The sequence below is a fragment of the Aquarana catesbeiana genome, linkage group LG07, assembly GCF_042186555.1.
Source record: "Aquarana catesbeiana isolate 2022-GZ linkage group LG07, ASM4218655v1, whole genome shotgun sequence".
NCBI lineage: Eukaryota > Metazoa > Chordata > Amphibia > Anura > Ranidae > Aquarana > Aquarana catesbeiana.
In genome coordinates, this window is record NC_133330.1 from 239,431,493 (window position 1) to 239,453,629 (window position 22,137).

The 22,137-nt window shown below is 42.3% G+C and overlaps 1 protein-coding gene across 1 annotated transcript in view; it reads right to left on the minus strand.

Annotated features, from left to right (window-relative positions):
• The window catches only part of RPAP2 (RNA polymerase II associated protein 2), a 119,138-nt gene that overhangs the window by 56,993 nt on the left and 40,008 nt on the right, over positions 1-22,137 (minus strand). Inside the window, exons 8-10 of the mRNA XM_073593147.1 lie at positions 20,516-21,434; positions 16,031-16,125; positions 11,174-11,254 (exon numbers count right to left, since the gene is read on the minus strand). Of these exons, the coding sequence (XP_073449248.1) occupies positions 11,174-11,254; positions 16,031-16,125; positions 20,516-21,434 (1,095 nt within the window). The remainder of the gene's footprint in view (positions 1-11,173; positions 11,255-16,030; positions 16,126-20,515; positions 21,435-22,137) is intronic.

A 22,137-nucleotide genomic window follows, 5' to 3' on the forward strand; every position in this document is an offset into this window, starting at 1 on the left:
ATCCTGCTAACAGCCCTGTGGCTGTGAAAGAGGGCCCCCCCAGACTTCCACCAGCGCTCGGTAAAGTGGAGGAGGCGGACGAGATGCGGCCGGTATGTAGCCTGCCGCTGACCCAGAGACCCCTGTCTCTTTAGATAGGGATTTTAGTAATATAGCCCCCAGTCTCCCTGACTGCTTAGGCCTGGTTCCAGACACAGTGTCTCCCCACCCTGGGGAAACACAAACAACTGAGGCTGGCAGGGGGAGGTGAAAATTTATGGGGGCTGGCGCAGTGTTTCCCAGGAAGAGGAGGAGCCAAGGTCTCTCAATGTGGCTGTCCTGAAAGACGGGAAGGGAAAAAAAGTATTACTTTATTATGTTGAGTAATGACAAAATTATCGCCAAATAATATAGTGAAATAGTAGAAATGTAAAATCTCTTTGGTCCATAAAGGGTATACAGTACATGTGTGAGAGCTGAAGTGTTTATGATTAAGAGGCCCATAGTAAGAAATTTCAGGTTCACTTGGAAGTGTAGGGAAATTTGGACTGGCAGCATGGGGTGCATAATTAGTCACACTTGCTTCTCAGATAAATATTTGACTTACTCTTAAACTGAGGCTCCTTCCCTAGGGGAAATTGATGCATTGTACCGTCAACTCTGCTGAAGCACACCATCCTCCCTCCTTCATTCTTTTTCTTTTTACTCTTTATCCAGACATCTAGGGTGTCTACTCTTTACTTCCATAAACCAAAAAACATTACTCTGTATGCTCTGATAGTTGGGTACAACTGGTCTGAGGAAGGGGCGAAGAAGGGCCCTTCACCATGTATCACTTATGTTCCTTTCCCCAACCAATATGGGTTCCATACATGCTAGTTGTTGCCATATTTTTTAAAATGTTTTCCTTCTTTTTCAGTGTGGTATGTCATTTGCTTATTTATATGTTCTCCATCACAATGTAGGATATACTTGCTGTAGAGGCTAAGGCTTGAAGTTTATACACACTTTATACTGAAGTGCTGGAATTTTGTCTTATTGTTTATTGATATCTGTAGTTCCTTTATTCATGTTTTTACTATTAACGGATATCAACTTTGTCATGTTATGTCATGTCATGCCGCAATGTTACACTGCATACCTCTAAATAAAGGATTAAAAAAAAAAAAAAAGAAATGGAAATAGTCACACTTGTCTCACTTAATACTACAGAACACTATTTGGTTGCGTTTTAAACCTTATAGTACTGTAGTCTACTTGTAAACCCAAAATGTTTTATTTGTTGTGTTACTCCTTAGGAGGAGTGACATGCATCATCATTATTAAGGCCATTTTTATAGACCAATGGTTATAATGGGGAGGCAGATACTGAGTCTGAGAACCCAAGTGAAGCAAATAATTTACCTTTTAGTTTACTTTCATGGCCTAAAAGACAGACACTCTCCCGGGAATAATGTGACATCTCCGTTTTGGTAACAAAAGCGTACAGGCACGCTGGGACTTTGCTGGGAGTGAACTATAACTGTACTAAAAAGTCTTCTGAGATCTCCTTAGAGCTTTTTCTCATCTGTGCAGAATGGACTAAAACATTACAGCAAGTGGGATGGATGGGAAGTGTTTCTAAAGAAGTCAGTGGAGGGGAAAATTTCAGCTCAATAGCTCACCATCCTGCTCTTTATTAGTCCCCTCTGCAGGGCACAGTGACAGAAGACCATCATCTCTCTTAGTCTCCAACACTGAGAGGGGGGAGAGGTTACCGATATCATCATGGTAGCCTTTTAATGTTAGAATGTCTTCTCACAGTGAGGGAAGAGGAAAAAGATGGTTCTGGTTACCTGATATAAACTTTCTCAGATAAATCTTATTCCAATGTTATCCTTCCAATTATAAGGAACATAGGTAATAATATGAAAGTGAATGATGTTCACTGAAATTGCTGTCATTTGAAAAAGAAAAAAAAAAAAAAAAAAAAAAAAAAAACCCTTAGCTGACATAAAAGTGAAGGCACTGGGATTCACCTGCCACAGTTCGATCCTGCCCCCTCTCTCTCCTGATTGGCTAACTGACTTTGATTGGCAGCAGCGGGAGCCAATGGCACCACTGCTGTGTCTCAGCCAATCAGGATGGCTGAGGTACTCGTGCACATCGCTGGAGGAGGGTCGGGCTCAAGTAAGTATTTGAGGGGCTGCTACACACAGAAGGCTTTTTATCTAAGACTCCATTTACAGTGGGGACGGAAAGTATTCAGACCCCCTTAAATATTTCACCCTTTGTTATATTGCAGCCATTTACTAAAATCATTTAAGTTCATTTTTTTTTCCTCATTATTGTACACACAGCACCCCATATTGACAGAAAAACACAGAATTGTTGACAATTTTTCAGATTTATTAAAAAAGAAAATTGGAAATATCACATGGCCCTAAGTATTCAGACCCTTTGCTGTGACACTCATATTTAACTCAGGTGCTGTCCATTTCTTCGGATCATCCTTGAGATGGTTCTACACCTTCATTTGAGTCCAGCTGTGTTTGATTATACTGATTGGACTTTATTAGGAAAGCCACACATCTGTCTATATAAGACCTTACAGCTCACAGTGCATGTCAGAGCAAAATGAGAATCATGAGGTCAAAGGAACTGCCTGAAGAGCTTAGAGACATAATTGAGGCAACGCACAGATCTGGCCAAGGTTACAAAAAAATTTCTGCTGCACTTAAGGTTCCTAAGAGCACAGTGGCCTCCATATTCTTAAATGGAAGACGTTTGGGATGACCAGAACCCTTCCTAGAGCTGGCCGTCCGGCCAAACTGAGCTATCGGGGGAGAAGAGCCTTGGTGAGAGAGGTAAAGAAGAACCCAAAGATCACTGTGGATGAGCTCCAGAGATGCAGTCGGGAGATGAAAGTTGTAGAAAGCCAACCATCACTGCAGCCCTCCACCAGTCGGGGGTTTATGGCAGAGTGGCCCGACGGAAGCCTCTCCTCAGTGCAAGACACATGGAGTTTGCTAAAAAACACCTGAAGGACTCCAAGATGGTGAGAAATAAGATTCTCTGGTCTGATGAGACCAAGATAGAACTTTTTGGCCTTAATTCTAAGCGGTATGTGTGGAGAAAACCAGGCACTGCTCATCACCTGTCCAATACAATCCCAACAGTGAAGCATTGTGGTGGCAGCATCATGCTGTGGGGGTGTTTTTCAGCTGCAGGGACAGGACGACTGGTTGCTGCCAAGTACAAGGATATAATGGACGAAAACCTTCTCCAGAGTGCTCAGGACCTCAGACTGGGCCGAAGGTTTACCTTCCAACAAGACAATGACCCCAAGCACACAGCTAAAATAACGAAGGAGTGGCTTCACAACAACTCCGTGACTATTCTTGAATGGCCCAGCCAGAGCCCTGACTTAAACCTAACCGAGCATCTCTGGGGAGACCTAAAAATTGGTGTCCACCAACATTTACCATCCAACCTGAAAGAACTGGAGAGGATCTGCAAGGAGGAATGGCAGAGGATTCCCAAATCCAGGTGTGAAAAACTTGTTGCATCTTTCCCAAAAAGACTCATGGCTGTATTAGATCAAAAGGGTGCTTCTACTAAATACTGTGCAAAGGGTCTGAATACTTAGGACCATGTGATATTTCAGTTTTTCTTTTTTAATAAATCTGCAAAAATGTCAAGAATTCTGTGTTTTTCTGTCAATATGGGGTGCTGTGTGTACATTAACCACTTCCCTACCCACATATAGTCATATGACGTCCTGGGATGGGATCTCCCATCCTGGGTGGACGTCATATGACGTCCTGGGATTCCCGGGGCGTCTAGGGGTCCGCCGCGTTGCTCGGGACCCGGTGCGTGTGCCCGGCGGCCGCGATGTCCGCCAGGCACACGCGACTGCCCGTTAACCGGGCCGGACCGTGGATCTGTGTGTAGACACACAGATCTACAGCCTGTCAGGTGAGAGGAGAGCGATCTGTGTTCCCAGAACGGAGGAACACTGATCGGTCTCCTCCCCTTGTACGTCCCCTCCCCCTACAGTTAGAAGCATTCCCTAGGAAACATATTAACCCCTCCCCGCCCCCTAGTGGTTAACCCCTTCACTGCCTGTCACATTTACACAGTAATCAATGCAATTTTATAGCATTGATCGCTGTATAAATGTGAATGGTCCCAAAAATGTGTCAAAAGTGTCCGCCATAATGTCACAGTCATGAAAAAAAAATCGCGACCGCCGCTAAAAAAATAAATAAATAATTTTAAAAAAAAAAATGCCATAAATCTATCCCGTATTTTGTAGACGCTATAACTTTTGCCCAAACCAATCAATATACGCTTATTGCGATTTTTTTTTACCAAAAATATGTAGAAGAATATGAGGAAAAAATTTGTTTTTTTTTTTTTTAAAATTGGGATATTTATTATAGCAAAAAGTAAAAAATATTGTGTTTTTTTCAAAATTGTCGCTCTTCTTTTGTTTATAGCGCAAAAAATAAAAACCGCAGAGGCGATCAAATACCACCAAAAGAAAGCTCTATTTGTGGGGAAAAAAGGACGTCAATTTTTTTTGGGTACAACAATGCACGACCGCGCAATTGTCGTTTAAAGTGCGACAGCACTGAAAACTAAAAATTGGCCAGGGAAGGAAGGGGGTGAAAATGCTGTTGTTGATGTTTTGGAGAGTCCATCTTAGCCTGGATCCAGGCCTTGTATTGATCCCCTTCTGCTTCAGTGCAATACGCAGGGTTTTTCTCCTCCCCTTTCTTGATCTTCAGAAGTACAAGACAGGGATGCCCTCTGTCCCCAGCTCTCTTAGTCCTAGCGCTGGAACCTCTGGCGATGGCCTTACCTTATTTGTGGATGATGCCCTCTTGACCTTGACCAACCCCCCTACCACCCTTCCCAATCTGCAGTGAACTCTGTCATGTTTCTCATCCATTTCAGGCCTACTCATTAACTTAGACAAAACAGTTGCCCTTAATGTTACCTTACCTTCGGAACTGGTTACTCGCTTACAGCCCCACTTCCCCTTCCACTGGGCGTCCTCCCACATGGACTACCTTGGTATTAGGTTGACCTCCTTTTATTCCCTTCTTTTCACATCTAACTATTATCCATTACTACGCTCGTTATCAGCACTTATGCAGTCTTGGCAGTTCTTACACTCGTCCTGGACAGGCCAGATTAAGTCAGTAAAAATTACTATTCTGCCCAAACTTCTATATTATTTTCACACTCTCCCGGTGCGGGTTCCATCACACTTTCTGCGCCTGCTCCAGAAAAGGAATTTCCCAGTTCACTTGGGATAAAAACGCCCTAGGATCTCCAGAAAGAACCTTATGAGGCATAGACTACAGGGGGGCCTGGGGGTTCCCAACATCACCAAATATTACCTTGCCGCTCAGATTGCCCAATTATATCTGCTTCATGCCTCAATAGATGTTCCCCTGTGGGTACTGCCCAACTGAGCTCCTGACACTATGCCATCCCTCCTGTGGCTCCCCCGTAACCTTCGCCCACCGCTATGGTGTCCGCTGATGCTTCAAAGCCTGCAGGTCTGGGAATCCGGACGCTACTCCGCCGGCTTAATGTCACCCTTTTTGCCCTTACTTCTGATCAGTAATAATCCTCTTGTTCTCCCAGGTTTAGACCAACCACAAAATATTCTCCTGGGTCACTAATGGGTTCTCACACGTCCAACACTTTCTAACTGCCAGATCATTTCCAACATGGGCCTCGCTTCGCTTCCAGAGATATTCTTCGGCTGTCTCCAACTGCAACATTCGCTCGCCTTACTGCGTAGAGCCTCCTCATACCCATTTGAACATACCTACCAGCATTCTCCAGGATCCCCAGGCCTCATTTCAGCCCTCTATGATTCTCTGAATAACTGCTCTTCTTCTACCGCTCTCACGTATGTAGCTCAGTGGGAATGAGACTTGGCAACGGAGATAGACTTGGCGGATTGGAACGGAGCCTGGTCTTCGGTAGCCAAATGCTCATTTAACACAGCCACCTTGGAGGCTGTGTTAAAAGGTGCTTCTCCACTGGTATTGGGTCCCTGCCCATATTGCCCTACAAGGATTGCTGTTTCCGGGGATGTGGCCATTGGGGTGTTGTCCTTTACACATGGTGAACGTGCCCTGGACTAATTTGTTTTTGGTCCCAAATTTTTGGCCTCCTATTTACGTTATTCCACCTCCCTATACAAAGAGAAGCCAAGTTTGCCCTATTACATTGCCCAATCCCAGACCTGTTCGGCTACCAGTGAAAGCTCGCTTCCTATTTATTTTTGTCAGCCAATAGAACGATTGCCCAAGCTTGGAGGAAACCATCTGTTCCCTTCCAGGGGGTAAGAGATCGCATGACCGCGTTGATGCTTAACTAACAGATGTCTAGCATCCGCAATGATATGCATGCTAAGTTCCTGAACGTTTGGTAACCATGGCTGTCTTGTCTTTCCTACCCTCCCCCCTGCCAGCTTGGGTCACCTGTGACAGATGGCCTCAATGTTCCCGGGTCCTTACCTCTCCCCCCTCTCTAGGCCTCTAAACTGGGCCCCTTTCCTTGTTAACTTTTCTCATCCTCTCCCTGGTTCCCTGCCTGTCAGGTGCACCTCCTCTCTTTTCTTAGAGCCACCTTTTCTGCCCATCTTCCTCCTGTTTTCTGATCTATTCCTTCTTCTTAAAATCAATATAGGCTATAGATTGCACCATTATATGGATTTTGATGGGCCTTGCGCATACCCGCTGTAGGGAACCTCCCCAAGATCCCTTGGCCCTCCGAGCATTACAACAAGACCTACATCAGTTCTCTCTTTCACACTGCTGCATTTTGTTTATTTTTGTATGCTAACTATTGTTACCTCTGTCACCGCTAGCCCCTGCGTGGGCGGAACAATAGCATGTTAGCTACTTGTTAAACTGAGTAACAATGATTGAAACAGAAAAGGATAGCCAAACAGAAGTCAATCCTTTCACAAATGTAATCTCTACAAACATATAATTTATCCACCCTTAATAACTATTCACTATTTAAAGGTGGGGCCAGAGATGCCCAAGTACTTGGGAATCAAACTCTCAGCCCCATTTAATAAATAAGGTTTATTTCTCAGGCTCCATTAACATCTAGGTGTTGCTATTTTTACAGGTGTTTTTTCTGGCGTTTTTGTACAGGCGTTTTGAGTTGACACGTGACCAGTGAAAAGCAGTAAAATGTCTGTAATCTGCCAAAAAAGAAGCTCATGTACTTTTTTGAGTGACGGGCATTTTGCTTAAGACAACAGAACACTAAGATGTGAACAGGGGGCCATTGAAATGAATGGGATTTGTCTTGTTGGGCAATTTTAGAGCTAAGGCTTACAGCAGAAAATTGCCCAAAAACGCTTAGATGTGAACAGAGCCTTAAGAGACAGGATTACCTTGAAAAAGAACATAGTTGAGAACGGTTTGCATGCTAATGACATACAGTTGTGTGAAGAAGTATTTGCCCCTTCCTGATTTTTTTTATTTATTTAAAAAAGCTGTTCAAACCTGCCTGGCCCTGTGTGAAAAAGTAATTGCCCCCTCCCATGCTGAATCATGAATGAACTGTGATTAACCACAAATTTTTTGGAAAGCAGAGTTAAATTTCACTTGCCACACCCAGGCCTGATTACTGCCAGACCTGTTGAATCAAGAAATCACATAAATAGAAGTTGTCTGACAAAGTGACGCATGCTAACAGATCACAAAAAGCCACACATCATGCCACAATCTAAAAAAAAAAAAAAAAACAAAAAAAAAAATCAAGAACAGATTAGAAACAAAAGTAATGTACATGTATCGGTCTAGGAAGTCATTTCTAAGGCTTTGGAACTCCTGTGAACCATGGGGAGAGCCATTATCCACAAATGGAGACAACTTGGAACAGTGGTGAACCTTCCCTGGAGTGGCTGGCCTACAAACATTATTCCAAGAGCATGACGACGACGACTCATCCAGAAGGTCATAAAAGAATCCAGAACTGCAGGCTTCACTTGCCTCAGGCAAGATCAGTGTTCATGATTAAACAATAAGAAAGAGACTGGGCAAAAATTACATCCATGTTAGAGTTCCAAGGCCAAAGCCACTGCTGACCAAAAAGAACACAAAGGCTCATCTCACATTTACCAAAAAACATCTTGATTATCCCCAAGACTTTTAGGCAAATATTCTGTGAACTGATGAGACAAAAATATTACTTTTTGGAAGGTGTGTGTCCCCTTACATCTGGCAAAAAAAAAATAGAGCATTTCATAACAAGAACATCATACCAACAGTCAGACATGGTGGTGGTAGCGTGATGGTCTGCGGCTGCTTTGCAGCTTCAGGACCTGGAAAACTTACCATAATAATTGATGGAACCATGAATTCTGAGCTCTACCAGAAAATCCTAAAGGAGAATGTCCGGCCATCAGTTTGTGATCTCAAGCTCAAGTGCACCTGGGTTATGCAGCAGGACAATGATCTGAAAACAAAACAGCAAGTCCACCTCTAAATGGTTCAAAGCAAAATTTAGGTTTTGGAGTGGCCTAATAAAAGCCCGGACTTGAGATGGTGTATCATGACCTTACACAGGCCGCTCATGCCAGAAAACCCTCCAATGTGGCTGAATTAAAACAATTCTGCAAAGAAGAGTAGGCCAAAATTGCTCCACAGCAATGTGAAAGACTCATTGCCAGTTATCGCAAATGCTTGATTGCAGTTGTTGCCGCCAAGGGTGGCAAAACCAGTTATTAGGTTAAGGGGGCAATTACTTTTTCACATAAAGCCAGGCAGGTTTGGACAACTTTTTTGCCTTAATAAATGAAACCATCATTTAAATAATGCATTTTGTACTTACTCGGGTTATCTTTGTGTAATAATAAAATTTGTTTGATGATCTGAGTGATTTAAGTGTGACAAATATGCAAAAAAATAAAAAAAATCAGAAAGGGGGCTAGGGTTGTCCCAATACCACTTTTTTAGGACCGAGTACAAGTACCGATACTTTTTTTCAAGTACTCGCCGATACCGATTACCGATACTTTTTTTTTAATGTCACGTGACAGTTTTTTTTTGCTATTTTTTTTGGGGGGGTTGGGGTGAACGTTGTATGTGTGTGTGTTTTTTTTTTTTACAATTTTTATTTTTTTACAATAATATTCTTTTATTCTTTATTTTTTTTTTAATCAGCCCTTTTGGGGGGCTTTGGTGAGATATCAGGGGTCTTAACAGACCTCTGATATCTCCCCCTTGAGACAGAGAAAGAGACAGAGGATAGAGATTCCCCAGTCCCTTTCTCTGCAGCCTCAGCTGCACTGAGAATGAATGGAGAGAAGACAGCGGCTCCTCCCCATTCATAAACTGACACATCGTAATCACAGGAGATTACAATGTTTCAGTTATGTGAATGGACAGAGTCAGCTGACTCTATCCATACACAAAGGAAGGAGGAGGGGGACGGAGGAACGGAGGGGACAGATAAGGAGAGAGAAACGGAGGGGGACAGATAAGGAGAGAGGAACGGAGGGGGAGAACGGAGGGGGACAGATAAGGAGAGAGGAATGGAGGGGGACAGATAAGGAGAGAGGAACGGAGGGGGAGAACGGAGGGGGACAGATAAGGAGAGAGGAATGCAGGGGACAGCGGAGAGGCACAGAGGAACGGAGGGGGCACGGAGGAGGATGCAGTGACAGTCAGCTGTGAGCGATCTCCTCTGTATGTCACTAAAGCTGCTGAAAGCCGCTGGGGGAGAATACTAGTATCGGTATCGGGACAACCCTAAAGGGGGCAAATACTTTTTCACACAACTGTATTTTTAAAACAGTGATTGTCAGGGAATCATTCCCTGTAATGCAAAACATGTGCATTAGGAATACTCACATGCAGTGAATTTTTCGTTAATATCACATTTACGGCTTTATAAATATGACCCCAGGTGTTAATAAGTTCTCCATGTCTTCAACAATCATACAATTGCAGAATTTAATACATTAGGACTTGTGCATTTCATAAAGAGAAGCTCTGGATCAAGACTTTGATTGCCCTAGATGTTAACCCCTTCCCAGCCAGTGTCATTAGTACAGTGACAATGTATAGTATTATCACTGATCACTGTAGTAGTGTTACTGGTTAAATCAGTAGCAGTTAGTGCCAGATTGCCCGACGTGATCACCGCCATTAGTAGTATAAAAAAAAAAAAAATAAAATAAATTCCAGTATATATACACACACCATAGTTTGTAGACACTATAACTTTAATGCAAACCAATCAACGCTTATTGAGATTTTTTTTTAACCAGACACATAGCAGAATATATTTTGGCCTAAAGAGACTTGTTTCTATTTTTATTGGGTAGATTTTATAGCATAAAGTAAAAAAAAAAAATATTTTTTAAAATGTCAGTCTTTTTTCATTTATATATAAAAAAAATAAACAACCCATTGGTGATCAAATGCCCCCCAAAAAAAGCTGTATTTGTGTAGAAAATGTTTTTATACATTTTGTTTGGGTACAGCGTTGCATTACCGCACAATTATCAGATAAAGCGGGGGTCCACCTATCTATCGGTTTTTTTTTTAGTTCATTCACAAACTTTTCTTCTCAGCATTACATACTCACATATTGTGTGTAATATGTCCGCCTGTGTCAGATTTCGTTGGAAAGAATAACTTATATTATTCACTGCAGGCGGTTTCCATCTTCATTGTGGGCATTTGAAGCCCACAAGCATTTATTTCCTGGATGTGGTGAATGTTGTGCTCCCAGCATTCACCGCTCGTTCCCGCACATGCTCAGTGGCATCCTGGGAAGCCTGAGACTAGCTCCCAGGAGTCTGGGAGAGGCTAGAAACACGCCTACTCCCACGGGAGGAGAACCAAGAAGTGCAAAGAAGAATAAATAAAATAAAAGGTAATTACGGCGATTTAAATTTTTTTTAAACGGCATGTCAGCATCTAGGCAAGGAAGAGAATACATACAGATATTGTTCAAAATTTGGGTGGAACTCCGCTTTAAAGTAGAGCAGTGCGAAATAGTAAAAAAATTTCCCTGTCATGAAGGGGTAAAACCTTCTGGAGCTGAAGTGGTTAATAATACTGCTGACACAGCCAGTAGAGGGTAGAGCAGTAGAGAAGAAGAGACACTGTTGTGAAAGTTAAAGCAAAAGTCAAATTATGAGCAAAAAAGTACTCACCGAAAGGTTTTCACCAGGTTGTGCAATTGTTTAGATACATCACTATATGGAATCTGAAGTGGCACCAAAATAGCAGGAAGTCTGTAAAGAAAAAGAAAAAGAAAAAGAAAAAATGTAATCATTTTACATCACCTACGGTGATTATTGTGCAGATCTGTGTAATGTTTATATCAAAAGCATCCATCAGATGAACACTTAACTGCTGCAAAACAACGGCTTTAAGGTTTCACGAAGCTGCTCACACATGGGTTAATACCGGAAAAAAAGACTTCTAATATCTTATCAGATTTTTATCATATAATTAGAGAATATATTAAAAATGACAACTGTGCCTTTAGTGCTCCCTGAATGCAGCATGCCTGGAAAAATGCCTAGATATCTTTTGGTTCCAGTACTCTTCGCTGTGTGGGCCGGCCCAGTGCTGTACAGCTTTTTCTCAGAAAAGGTCCCTGCTAGGTAGTGCACATGCATGTCACAGCTCTACTCATTCCTATGGGTGGGCTGTATAATGCTGAATGGCTGGGGTGCTGCTCACCCACAGGAATGAATGGGGTTGCATCGAACATGTGCAGTAAGCAGGGGTACTTGGGGAGAGTTTTTTATTCCAAAGGTTGTGCAGTGTCAAGCAGTGAAGACTGTTGGAATGGGGGAGGAATGTTAGTATTTTAGCAGGCAGGCTGCACTGCAGTAATGTTGGGCGAATTACACTCCGTTATCGATGGGATGGAAAGCATGGATGTACAACGTCTGCATCTGCACATTTTAATGGCTTTTAAGAAAATATTTTCATCATCCTTACAACTAAATTAGTATTTGGAATTTTCCTTCATCAAAGGTTTTATTGAATTTTATACTTTACAGGTGGTCTTGTGGACATCCATGAAAAAGACCATATTCAGAAAAGAAGGTATAATAGTGACAAACACACACAAGCATGCTATATAATATGAGAGAGTGCAGGAGGTTGACAATTACGGGAAATATGGTTGGCCAAGAGGTGAAGTCAGGTTGAGATGGAAGGATCACATGAAGAAACATTTTATGAGGGATCTTCCAAGATTGACACTAGAGGGTTGGTTTACTAAAACTGGAGAGAGTAAAATCTGGTGCAGCTCTGCATGTTAGACAATCAGCTTCTATAATCCAGAACAAGTTTTTCTTGTACCTACTGGGTTAGGTTGGAGGTCCTAGTATTATTAATATAGTTAAAAATGTTACAGGAAAATTCCTTTTTGTAACTTCATGTTACAATCAGCCTTTCTAGTTCACTCTGCAGTCATATATGATTTTCCAAAACTGGCAGAACAAGATCAAACATGGCTATCATGTAGGCAGGGGCTCGGCACATGGTTGGCTCCCTGATCTTCTCAGCAGATTTTCTCTTATTAAGATCTTGGGACTGATCCTGTGGCGGAAGCACTGTAGTAATTGTTTTATAATTAGATCCCACAGCTAATAAGGATGTTAAATCTACAGCATGCGGCATCACCCCATTCAAATTTTATATTAAAAAAAGTGTGAAAAATACATTTTTGGTTACATTTTTAAACAGAGTTATACTCTGCTAGATTACACACAACATGGTCTGCATTTTATGTCCCATTTATAAAACGTGGGCTGTGATATGGCGCTGGCAGTGTCCCGTGGAGTTCTTCCTGATTATTGCAGCTGAGGGTGCTGTGTGATTGGATGAGAGCCAGTCATGTGCCTTGAGTTAGGCCTCATGTACACTGCTGCTGCTAAACGGACGTTTAGGAGCAGTTGGGCATTTTTTTCAACTGCCCCTGAACTCTCCTCTGTTATCTTAGGAGTACGTGTACACAGGGTCATTTACAGTCATTTTTAGGCAGTTGTGTTTAGAGCCTTTTTTTAGAATGCAAAAAATTGGGTTCAGAAGCTGAGTTTAGAGGCATTTCAAGTGCTAAATGCGGCAACTCGCATTTAGCCGCGTTTCGCTTACAGCCGTTTTTCATTTTTGCCTATTTTGAAAAAATAAAAAATTATATATATATAAAAAACTCTTTTAACCGTAAATGCGGCATGTAAACGTGGCTAAACGGACGTTTTAAAGACGTGGGTTACTATCTGTCAAGTTAAATCGTTCAGGAGAGGTTGTAAAAACGTCCCGTGTACATGAAGCCTTAGAAATGTGCAGTATCATTGTTTTCTAAAGTAGTGGTATAGCCATAGTGCTGCTTTATAAATATACCCCTTACTGATGACCGTGATCAGTTTTGCTTTTAAAAAGGAACATTTCCATGTATTCCTTTTTCCATTGCAAAACATTTTAGGTTACATTTCAATAGCTTTAATGATGATAATCATAATTTTTTTCTTTGTGAACCTACATGCTGTTGATTCAGCAAGTAGGTTCCACACTTGATATGCAGTCTTAAAAAGGGCTACAATACAAAAGCAGAATAGTTTGTACAGATGGCAGTTTAAGCATTAACACATACACTATATTACCAAAAGTATTGTGATGCCTGACTTTATGCGCACATGAACTTTAATGGCATCCCAGTCTTAGTCCGTAGGGTTCACACCCTTTGCAGCTATAACAGGTTCAACTCTTCTGGGAAGGCTGTCCACAAGGTTTAGGAGTGTGTCTATGGGAATGTTTGACCATTCTTCCAGAAGTGCATTTGTGAGGTCAGGCACTGATGTTGGACAAGAAGGCCTGGTTCGCAGTCTCCGCTCTAATTCATCCCAAAGATGTTCTATCCGGTCGAGGTCAGGACTCCGGTCGAGGTCAGTAACGTGCCTCCACCCCAAATTCGCTCATCCATGTCTTTATGGACTTTGCTTTGTGCACTGGTCAAAATCACTTGGTGGAGGGGGGATTATGGTGTGGGGTTGTTTTTCAGGAGTTGGGCTTGGCCCCTTAGTTCCAGTGAAGGGAACTCTTAAGGCGTCAGCATACCAAGACATTTTGGACAATTTCATGCTCCCAACTTTTTGGGAACCGTTTGGTGATGGCCCCCTCATGTTCCAACATGACTGAGCACCAGAGCACAAAGCAAGGTCCATAAAGACATGGATGAGTGAGTTTGGGGTGGAGGAACTTGACTGGCCTGCACAGAGTCCTGACCTCAACCCGATGGAACATCTTTGGGATGAATTAGAGCAGAGACTACGAGCTAGGCCTTCTCGTCCACACCAGTGCCTAATCTTACAAATGCGCTTCTGGAAGAATGGTCAAACATTTCCATAGACACACTCCTAAACCTTGTGAACAGTCTTCCCAGAAGAGTTGAAGCTGTTGTAGCTGCAATGGGTGGGCCAAATCAATATTGAACCCTATGGACTAAGACGCCATTAAAGTTCATGTGCTTGTAAAGGCAGGCGTCCCAATACTTTTGGTAATATGGTGCATGTCTGGTTTATATGCTGAAGAATAATGCTGATAACTGGGTAAAAATATTAATAGGTAATAACACCAGGGATTGTTGATCTGGGGAATATTAGATTGCCTCCTGGGGAATCGGGGAAGATTTTTTTCCCCACTAGAGCAAACAGGATCCTGCTTTACTAGGATATTTTTGCCTTTGGATCAATTGTGGGTATGAGTTGTATACATGTAGCTTTTTTATTTAAAAGTAAAATGTAGGTGTCACTCAGGTGAGAGGTATAGTCCAAAGCTAAACCGCTGTGAGTGCTGCCTAGGATGGGAGCTTGTCCCGGCTACAAGTTTTAATAAAGCAGAAAAAACGTCCATAAGCCGCACATCGAGAAGCAGACCTGTGTGAAGGAATGAATGGCAGCCTCAGCCTGGGCTCCGGCCAGGACATGCCCCCAATGCATTTCACTCTGCCCCACGGAGATTAATCAAAGCTATTATGGAGCTTTTTGTTTATTTTCAATATTGGTTGAACTACTGTAGATGGACTTGTGCCCTTTTTCAACCTGACTATGTACCTATATAATCTTGTGGTGCACCTGTCCCTTTTTTTTTTTTTTTTTTTTACACACAAACATAGCTATAGTTACTAACAAAGTATAAAATGTATTCAAATGACGTTTACAACATTTACACAAATATCTGAAATTCTTATATACCATTTTGTGTTCACTTCTCATTTGTGCTATACACAAGACTTCTGTATAATCTCTGCAGTTTGATTTTCACACGTTTTAAAAGTGTAGTCCGTTTCTTGCTGAAGACAGACTTGGGGAAGGTGATAAAACACTCAACACATAGAGGTCTGAAAGAATAGATAATGTCCTTCCCGCCTAGACATAGTTATACTGATTGCAACAACTTTGCTGGGCTTCCCTTCCAAAACGGAGTTAACATTACTTCATACTGTCCCAGGGTACAACTAGCTCAAAAACTAGTATAACTTGGCTCTGGCACTGTGAAAAAAGGAGCAGCCCCAGTGTTGCTCTCTGAAGAGCAATCCACATTCAGATCACTCCTCAGAGAACATTTGACAGGTGGCAAGGAGGCATGCATCACCTCCTCACTGCTCATTTTAACCCCTTAAACCCAATAGTTGAACGCCGCAAACATGTTCACTGCATGTGGTTGCAGAGTGTCCCCATTCAGTTGAATGGGTCACGATCAGCGGCCGGTACTGCCCACTGAACATAACAGTAGGGATAGCTCTTGCCATCCCATTATGCATTGCATACGGGCCGCGGCATATGTACTGCCCGCACCACTGCCTTTACAGCATAAAGGGGAGTGGTTGGACAAGGCATTTCTACTGGCCCCCCTCCCAAAAAAAACAAGTGTAAACAAGGCCTAAGGCAGGACCCCGATCGACACGCTTATTCCAGGTCACTGCCTCTGAAGATAGAGAACAGCATAATAGCTTCCATTAATATTGCACAAAAACACTGCAGAGAACTTACACTTTTTTCAGCTTCTCAAGTACGATTCGTCTGCGGATTTTCTGCTGAGAACAAGAATCTACAAGAGGCAGAAGTGGAGCCCATGGGGCCTCAGCCTGGAAATAAAGCATAACATTATGTGAATGTACAATATACATGTGTAAAGCACTGCTTAAGATGACAGCGCTATACAAGTACCTGTAATAAATTAAAGTGGTTCTAAAGTCAGGAGGTTTTTTTATCTTGATGAATTATGATAACAAAACCTTCTGAGTGCAGCAGCCGCCCTCAGCCCCACGAATACTTACCAGAACCACATCTCAATCCAGCGATGTTGCACGAGAGTCTCTGCTGTCCGGGACTCTCCCTCCTCACTGGCTGAGACAGCAGCGGGGTGCCATTGGCTCCTGCTGCCGTCAATCGAAATCAGTGAGCCAATGAGGAGAAAAAGGGGCGGGGCCGAGCCACGGCTCAGGTGCCCCAATAGCAAGCTTCTGCCGAGTGCCCCCACAGCAAGCAGGGAGGGGGCAGGAGTGCTGGCGAGGGACCTGAGAAGAGGATGATCAGGGCTGCTCTGTGCAAACCCACTGCAACAGAGCAGGCAAGTATAAGATTTTTTTTAGACTTTAATATCACTTTATTTAAAAAAATTGTTTGCATGGCTGCAAAAGTTAGACTGTGGAAAACAACTTTTTTTACTAGGCAATAGCGTACATGCATTGGAACTAAAGAGAGCTTTGGAAAAGCTACAAAATGTCTTCAAAATGAAAAAACAAGTTCAAATAAATGTGACCAACTACTACAAGACATACCATGACCTGAATAAATGAGAACCTTTACAGACAGCCGACATGCAGTTTGCTTCTCAGCCTATACTTACACGATGCATAGCTTCTTGCATTACAGTTTTAAAGAGTAAACTTTTCATTTTACAATAAACATAATAATGTAAAAGGAGAAAGAGTTGGAGGATGGAGACATTTCATGGTAGATACTAGGAAATGCCTTCAAGGCTATCCCAAAACGACAAAAAGTCTTAAGCAGACATACTTTGGAATTGTCAACTAAAAATCTTAAAACTAACCCCTGTACTGATGTTACAAAGAAGTTAGCAAAGTGACCCTGGGAAACGGGTTAAGGTGGCAATGAGGAAGCTTAAAGCGGTTGTAAAGGTTCATGTTTTTTCACCTTAATGCATCCTAGCATTAAGGTGAAAAAACACCTGGCAGTGACCGCCCCCCAGCCCCCCTTCGCCCCTGTTTTACTTACCTGAACCCTCAAACTTGTTCCACAGAGACGCTCCGTCTCTCAGCTAGGGGGTTCTTGGCTGTTGATTGGATAGATTGATAGCAGTGCAGCCATTGGTTCCTGCTGTCAATCAAAACCAATGATGCGACCACCGGGGGACAGAGCCGAGTCCTGCATGCGCCGAATGCCAGACTTGGGAGTGCGCCCGCATGGGTAACCCCCCGGGAGAGCGCTTCTCCCAGGGGGTGATCTAATGCGGGGAGGAGCCGAGAAAGCCGCCAAGGGACCCCAGAAGAGCAGGTTCGGGGCCACTCTGTGCAAGACGAGCTGCACATGGGAGGTAAGTATGATATGTTTGTTATTTAAATTAAAAAGAAAAAAAAAAAAAAAAAAAAAAAAAAGGAACCTTTAGTATCACTTTAAGAGAGAAGGGAAGTGTCGTAGTTAGGACACTTGTCACTGTGCTTTTGCTATCTAATGCTTTCAGCACCACAAAACATCAATGCAAGCAGGATCTTAGTCAAAAGAACATGCTTACTTGAATAAAACCTATCATGGTTCAAAAGAAGATTAATATGTATAGGGTGTGCATTGTCGAAAATGTACCTAAACCTCCAAAAACAGAAACGAGAGAAAAATCGAATTCTACTAATCTCATCCCTTGCAGAATACCTCGTATTATTTTGATTACTAATTTCTACAGTGCATGTTTACACTTTCTTTACATTATCCTAGTACTGCGTAGTGTATCTTTTCAATGATAACTTTCTCCACATTATAAGCAATGCATCAATCCTGCAAAATCATTTTACTTCCGTCAACTGACATTGCTTGTGCCAAAGTCTAGCTCCATAAACTAGGGAATGGTGAATCTTTCAACATACTGACAAGCACAGCAGAGGAATCGGTGATGGTAAGCGACCAACAGAGAAAAAACAGGGTGGTGGATCTTCATTATAGAACTCTACCAGTAAGTACAACTGCATATCAGGAGTGCCAAGAAAAATCAATATGGATAAAGGAGACTAAAAGTTAACAATTACGAGGTATGTGTATTAAATAATGAGACTGTGATCCCACCTAGTGAACAAAGCAATCAGAACCAGTTATAACCATGCGTGGTGACCTTGAACATGTTTGAACCTGCATGACAAGCAGCAACACTCTGACATTTAGTTGATTGTGAGTCGCCATTTAGTTTGGTTGTGTTTTCTGTAGTGTACCAAAAAAATGCTAAGTTTAAAAGTTGAACTACGTATCAATTTGAAATTTTTAGTAAAAATTGCACAAAACACCAGCAGAATGTTTTCAAATGCTTACTACAGCTTATGGGAATGACAGCCTGTCTTGTGAACGCGTGTTTGAGTGGCACAAAAGATTCAGCGAGATTCAGAGAGAATGGTTTCCCAAAAGTTAAATCATTGCTTAAAAAAAAGGGACACGTTTTAAGTCAGTTGATGCTATAAAAGAAGAAAACAGCGAATGTTTTCAAACAGCTGACAGAAATTGATTTTCTGCATGCCTTCGACCAGTGGAAAACAAGAATGCAGCGATGTATTAGTGCAAATGGGTAATATATTGAAGGGGACAAGCATTAAATTTGTAATACATATAAATAAAGGTGAGCTATTTAAATAGTCTCATTATTTAACCACTTACCGCAAACTGCCGTAGCTGTACGTTGGTATTTTGACGCTAAATACCGTTGTTATGCCAGCAGCTAGTTGCCATAACCCTGGTATTTTCAGAAACAGCGGGCGGTCCTCTTTAACATAATAGTGGTCTCTGCGGTGGATACGACACGAGATCACTTTTATGGGGGGGGGCGGGAGAGGGCCCCTCCCCGGTCATCTCCACCACTTACCGGAGCCGTCGGTAGCGGCGAAGACGACCGTGTCCTCTCCCCTGACAGGCCTGGAGCCGAGTGAGGGAAAAATGGCCCCCACTCGGCTCCATAACATTGGATTATGGAAGCGACGTCAAACTTCATTTCCGTCCATTGGTCTTAAAGTGGCATTGTTTGTTTTTGTTTTTTTTTAAAAGACATTACTTTTTTTTTTATTGCATTCAAGTGTAAGAGCCCTTTCACACTGGGGCGGGCGTCGGCGGTAAAGTTGTAAGCGGCGCTTTACCGTCGGTATGCGGCCGCTAGCGGTGCGGTTTTACCCCCCGCTAGCGGCCGAGAAATAGTTAAAAACCACCGCAAAGCGCCTCTGCTGAGGCGCTTTGCCGGCAGTATAGCCCCGCCGTCCCATTGATTTCAATGGGCAGGAGCAGTGAAGGAGCGGTATACACTCTGCTCCTTCACCGCTCCGAAGATGCTGCTAGCAGGACTTTTTTTACCGTCCTGCCAGCGCATCGCTCCAGTGTAAAAGCCCTCGGGGCTTTCACACTGGAATGAAAGCAGCGGCACTTTAGGGTCGGTTTGCAGTGCTATTATTAGCGCAATAGCGCCTGAAAACCGCCCCAGTGTGAAAGGACCCTAAATGTGAGATCTGAGGTCTTTCTGACCACAGATCTCACATTTAAGAGGTCCTGTCATACTTTTTTTCTATTACAGGGGATGTTTACATTCCTTGTAATAGGAATGAAAAAAGTGACCCAAATTTTCTTTTTTTTTTAAAAAGAATGACAATGTAAAAATATAAAAAAAAATTAAAGCACCCCAACCCGCCGAGCTTGAGCGCAGAAGTGAATGCATACGTAAGTCACGCTCGCATATGAAAACGGTGTTCAAACCACACGTGAGGTATCGCCGCGATCGTTAGAGTGAGAGCAATAATTCTAGCACTAGACCTCCACTAACTCAAAACTGGGTAACCTGTAGAAATTTTTAAAGCTCAACGTTTGTCACCATTCCACGACCGGCACAATTTTGAAGTGTGACTATCTTTCACAATATAAACAAAAAATTGGGCTGACTTTACTGTTGTCTTATTTTTTTAAGTCAAAAAAGTGTATTTTTTCCCCAAAAAAAAAATGCACTTGTAATAAACGCTGAGCAAATACGGTGTGATAAAGTATTGCAACTACCGCCATTTTATTCTCTAGGGTGTCTAAAAAAATATATATGAAATGTTTGGGGGTTCCAAGTATTTTTCTAGCAAAAAAAGTGTCAAAAAGAGGCTCGGCCCTTAAGTGGTTACTAGACACACCTCGTATGCTCACGTATATCTTTTGTTAACGTATCACACAATACAACACTCAGATAATTTGATTCTCAAACAATGTTTGTCATGTTTAAGACTTAGTACTAACCTTTTTTGAAGCACTTTTGCTTTCTTCTAAGCGTTCATTTTCTACCTCTTCAGGCAAAACATACTGTCCTCTAAAAAACTCCTGGACTCGAAGTTCCATACATTTGGTTTCTTTCTTAAGTTTGCCAAAATCTGGAAGAGGATTTGATACATTATTGTCATTTTGGAAAGGTAAACACTCATTTAAACGTGCAGAATTGGTATCCTTAATGGCTTCAAAGCTAATGTCATCTTCATCCAATTCCTCAGTCTGGTCACTGGCAATAGGAACGTCTTCAATAGGTACTAGAGGTTCTATCACATAGCTGGTTCCAAAGAAATAGTTCAAAGTCTCTTCTGATTTCCACTCATTCAGTGTCTGTGTGAGGATGTCAAGCATGCTCCCTTTGACTGCCACTGGAGAAATTTTGTCCTTGAGTGCTGTCTGAGAACTTCTGGACTTTGAGATTAATCTTCGGAGATGCTCAGCACCAGTTTTGCTTACCGCTCTCTGAGTCACACCAGCAGTGTCCACCATGGAGCTCTCTGTAGACTGACTGTTCTCTGCCATGTTGACTGGGGCCTTTTTAGAAGCATGGCCTAAGTCTTTTTCCTGACAATCAACTGTTTTTTGGTGATCAAAAATACTGCAAGTATTTAATCTTTCTGCAATTTCTGACACATTTTTGTTTATATCAACCATGTCAAGAGTTTCATCCCGCTGTGCATTGTGAAGACTTTCCTGTACAGATTCAGACTTGTCGAAGCTCGGTTCCGCGGTTGATATAATAGTGGACACAAAGGCCTGTTCTGGTGCACGGTCATCTGTCTCACTGTCAGAAGAGCTAGAGTCACCATCTTTTATGACACGCTTAGGTTTCTCAATTTCTGAAGGTCTGAGGTGTCTGTCTGCTAGTTTGACTTCCTCTCCAGAATGGCCACTGAAATAAATTTAGAATTGTGGATGTTAATATATTTTTATATTGCAAGGTAACTTTTTGCTATAGAAAAAGATTTAAAAGGCATCAAATACAATCAGTAATGACAGCATGAAATGAACAATAAAGTGGAACTTTAGTCAGCAAATTAAGTCCTGCTAAATCACTTCAGGATGGCTCAGTTTGCAGGTATAGCTATGTAAAACATTTAAAAAAAAAGTGTCTTTACTGTTTAAAATCCAGTTTTACACTGCCCCACTCTGCTTTGCACATGCTCAGTTGCTCTCCATTTTTTAGGCACCAAGTTTGTAGTTGGTTCTGTGGGCTAGGTACATAGACGACATCCTCCTCCTATGGAAGGGTGATCTCAGGTCACTTGAAGAATATATGAAACATTTGAATACTAATGATAGAAAAATCTCTCTATGTTTTGAGGTTAGCTCTGAGACTATACATTTTTTGGACCTTGAGATATCCATAATTAATAGACAACTGGTGCTAAAAACGTTTTTTAAGCCCACTGATCGGAACGGGTATATCCCGACAGACAGCTGCCACCACCAACAGTGGCTGAAAGCGGTCCCGAAGGGACAGTTCCTCAGGTTGCGACGTAACTGTAGCAATACTGAGGACTTTCAGTTACAGTCCCAGACCCTCAGAGAAAGATTAATTGAAAAGGGATATAGAACCCTCTATTCTCGACAGC